At 54.9% G+C, this 3515-nt stretch overlaps 1 protein-coding gene across 1 annotated transcript; it reads right to left on the reverse strand.

Annotated features, from left to right (window-relative positions):
- Nucleotides 1-912: 912 nt before the first annotated feature.
- TMEM158 (transmembrane protein 158) lies at nt 913-2696 on the reverse strand. Its single transcript, XM_054991874.1, has one exon. The coding sequence runs from the start codon at nt 2433-2435 to the stop codon at nt 1566-1568; it is 870 nt and encodes a 289-aa protein (XP_054847849.1). The 5' UTR covers nt 2436-2696; the 3' UTR covers nt 913-1565.
- Nucleotides 2697-3515: the final 819 nt, after the last annotated feature.

Below are 3515 nucleotides of genomic sequence, written 5' to 3' on the forward strand. Positions count from 1 at the left end.
AACTTTCATCACTATACGTGATGCCTTCATTCTTCTTGCATAACTTCAGTTGCAACAGTATAAAGGAAGATGTTGTAAAAATTAGCTGGCAGAACCTGAGCGAGTACACTCAAGCCTTTGTTCTAATAATGAATTTCCTTATAAATTAAGTGTTGATAAGACAAAAAATGCCCATTTTCTTAATTAGCATTTACTTGGAAGTAATTTACCTGCCTGGGATTGTTATATTTGGTTCTGGAGAAGCAGCACACACAATTCGTAAATAAATAAATCCATTCCATTCAGTGGCCAGTAAAGCTTCCTCACCTGTAAATTAATTCCACTGAACACACTGGGACAGGCTCGAGAGTAAAAATAATTCAGGCTGGGCTGTTAAGAGAGCATATTGTTGTTATCTTGGGTCAACCACAGACCGATGCAGATCTATAAAAATGCAAACTCCCCATGATATGTTTGAACTATTACTTATCCTGGAATAAAATGGAGGTGAGTCATGATTCCACGCTACAGATTATGAATTCTTTCCTCTCCTTTCAACCTTTCTTGATCACATAAACAAATCAGAAGCTCGGTGAGTTCAAGGACTGTGACATGACTGAGGCAGAAATTATTTTAGGTAAAAAAATTGTGGAAACAGACCATCATCATCTGCTCATATAGAAACTTGGGCTCCATCCACACATTGTAGGGCAGTGTGCTATCATTGCACTATAGCAGTTGTTCACCTCCTGGATTTTGAAGGACTGCTATAGCTCCACAAAGCACAATGTCCAATGTGTGGATACAGCCTTGGCTTGCTGTAGAAACTGGGAAGACTTGCTAAGTCTTACAAAACCACTTTAAGATCAACAGACCAAGCAAAGTCTGAACGCTTCAACAAAGACACTCTTTGTATTCATAACCCAACAGACTTACAATAGTAATCACACCTTATCTGCCATAAGAAACACACACACAATTGTAAAAGAGTAATTAAACTTCAGTTCTCCATTAACAATATATAATGTATATATATCGTGTTAACAAATTTGACACTCCTGCCCCCCAAAAGTTTCCTCTTTTAGTAAATAACATTTTTGGAAAGACAAAAGTGTGTTTGTGTACAAATAAGTGCTCTGACTTAACAACTACTGCACAGTGCACTGGGTCTGTGTGTGCACAGTCTACTAAAATATTGACATAAAAGTGGTTTTTCTTTAATATATAAAGCAAATACACAGGTTTTGGTCATTTTATATGAATTTTGAGCACATAAGAAATATTATCTATAAATTTTCTTTTCATATTAGCCTGGGGGGGGGAGATATTCCACCTCCTCAGAGATTTACTGCCAAGCAACCTTCAGGCTGTAAAATCTCCAGTCTTCTGCATTCATCCCTAGGAAAATGGCTTTAACGTCATCTACAAAATATATTTCTTTAAACATTGCCCCCTTCCCCCCACAAAAAAACCCAAAAATTCTAGCAAGGGTCCCCCCATCTAGTGCCCACAACACGGATACACCCGGGTTAGGTCGGACGACGAAGCAACAGCGAAGGCGAGCGGGGAAGAGTTGGCCGAGGGCGTCACTTCGCAGCAGCAGCGGCGGCGCCGGCCCCAGCTGCGCCTCCCGAGGTGGCGGCGCTTCTCCTCTGCTCCATGCCGTTGGGCAAGAAGCCGGCGATGATGGGCACCGGCCAGATGAGGGCGGCCACGCTCCACACGATGATGACCAGAGTCATGAAACAGGCCACCAGGGTGGACTCGATGGGCTTGCGGTTCATCCTCCAGCCGGGGTCCCCCTTGAGCTCCTCCAGGCTGAAATCCAAGCAGCAGAAATGGATGCGCTCCCCCTGCTGCCAGGGCTGCTGGCCGGCGTCGGGCACGGCCGAGGAGGCGGCGGCGAAGAAAGCGGCGGAGGCGGGCGAGGCGGCGGGGGGCCCCGGGCGGAGGCGGCCGACGCGCCTGCCCCGCGCCCAGCTGCAGCCCACGCAGAGGCGCAGGTCCTGCTGGACGCCGCCGGCCGCCAGCCCGACGTGCTCGATGAGCAGCGGCGGCGGGCCCACGCGGTGGAAGGCGGCCGAGAAGAAGGCGCGCCCGGCCGGCCCGCCGGTGGAGAAGAGCACGAGGTCGCACTGCAAGCCCAGCGGGCTCCAGCGCACCAGCAGCGAGCTCAGCATCTGCCGCTGCACGCTGATGTTGCACGCCGGCTCCTCGCGGGGCTGCTGAGGCGCGGGCCGGGCCGGGCCGGGCGTGCCGGCGGGGGGCCGAGGGTCGCCCGCCTGGGCCCTCTCGCCGGACCCTCGGCGACCCTCGGGGGAGCTGCTGGCGGGCGAGGCGGAGGCGTTGAGAGGCGGCGGCGGCGGCGGGGGGGCCGAGGGGGGCGCCCAGCCGCGGCAGCAGGGCAGCGAGGGCGCGAACGCCGCCAGCAGCGCCGGCAGGAGCGGCAGGAGCATGGCATGGGCTTAGAGGCGCGCCCGCAGCGCTGCCAGAGCCGGCATGGCGCAAGTGCCGCCGGGGGCCATGGGGCAGCAGCCGGGCGCGGCGGGTCGGAGGCTGGAGGCGAGGCGGCCGCCGTCGAGGGAGGCAGCAGCGGGCGACGGAGCGAGGAGGGGACGCGTGCAGAGGCAGCGCCGGCGGGGCCCCCTCCGCTCCTTCTCCGCCCTCCCCTCAGCGCTGCCTCTGCCGCGCTCTCCGCGCCGGCAGCCGAGGGTCTGTGCGAGCAGGGAGCCGCCCGCCGCCGCCGCCCTGCCCTCCTCCGCCCAGGATTCCCTTCAGCCCCTCGCCGAGGAGGAGTTCCCTTCTGTCGTCACGCCGAAGGATCTCCCCCCGCGCGCCCCTCGCCTCGCCTGCCTCGGCGGCGCGCTGCCGCCCTCCCCGGCGCTCTTCGCCCGGCTCCTCACAGGGCGCTCCCCCCAGCCCCTGCCGGCAGGTCTTGCCTCGGGCCCGGCTCCTTTCCGGCTCCGCAGCGCGGTTCTTGCTGCTCTAAGCAGCCTGGACTTCGCGCCTTCGCTTGTGCGTTCAGGGATGTGCCTGCCTGCCTGCCTGCCTGCAGGGCTGAACACCCAGGGAAAGGCAGTTTCCCACTGTTTGCAGCTTCAGGCATTGAGACTAGAATGGCAAAGCCACCCGGCAGGGCTGGTGTTGTGTTTCCTTTTCGTACAATTCGCATTCGTTTTAGGTGCTTTAAAAATAATAAAGAATTTTGGTTCCTCCCCTTGTTTGGAGAAAAATTACACTCGTGGAGTTGTTTCAAGTAGGCAGCCGTGTTGGTCTGAAGTAAAAGAGTAAGATTCGGGTCCAGTAGCAACGTTAAAAAAAAACAAGATCTCCAGGGTATAATAATAATAAATAATATTTGATATATATACCGCCCTTCTGGACAACTTAACACCCACTCAGAGCAGTTTACAAAGTATGTTAATATTACGAAGTATGTTGTTACTATCCCCACAACAATCACCCTGTGAGGCAGGTGAGGCTGAGAGAGCTCTGAGAGAGCTGTGACTGACCCAAGGTCACCCAGCTGGCTTCAA

The sequence above is a fragment of the Eublepharis macularius genome, chromosome 11, assembly GCF_028583425.1.
Source record: "Eublepharis macularius isolate TG4126 chromosome 11, MPM_Emac_v1.0, whole genome shotgun sequence".
NCBI classification, from domain to species: Eukaryota; Metazoa; Chordata; class Lepidosauria; order Squamata; family Eublepharidae; genus Eublepharis; species Eublepharis macularius.

What these genes read in the sequence shown, in the direction of transcription:
- TMEM158 (XM_054991874.1), bottom strand. Translation starts at nt 2,435, where the DNA reads ATGCTCCTGCCGCTCCTGCCGGCGCTGCTGGCGGCGTTCGCGCCCTCG.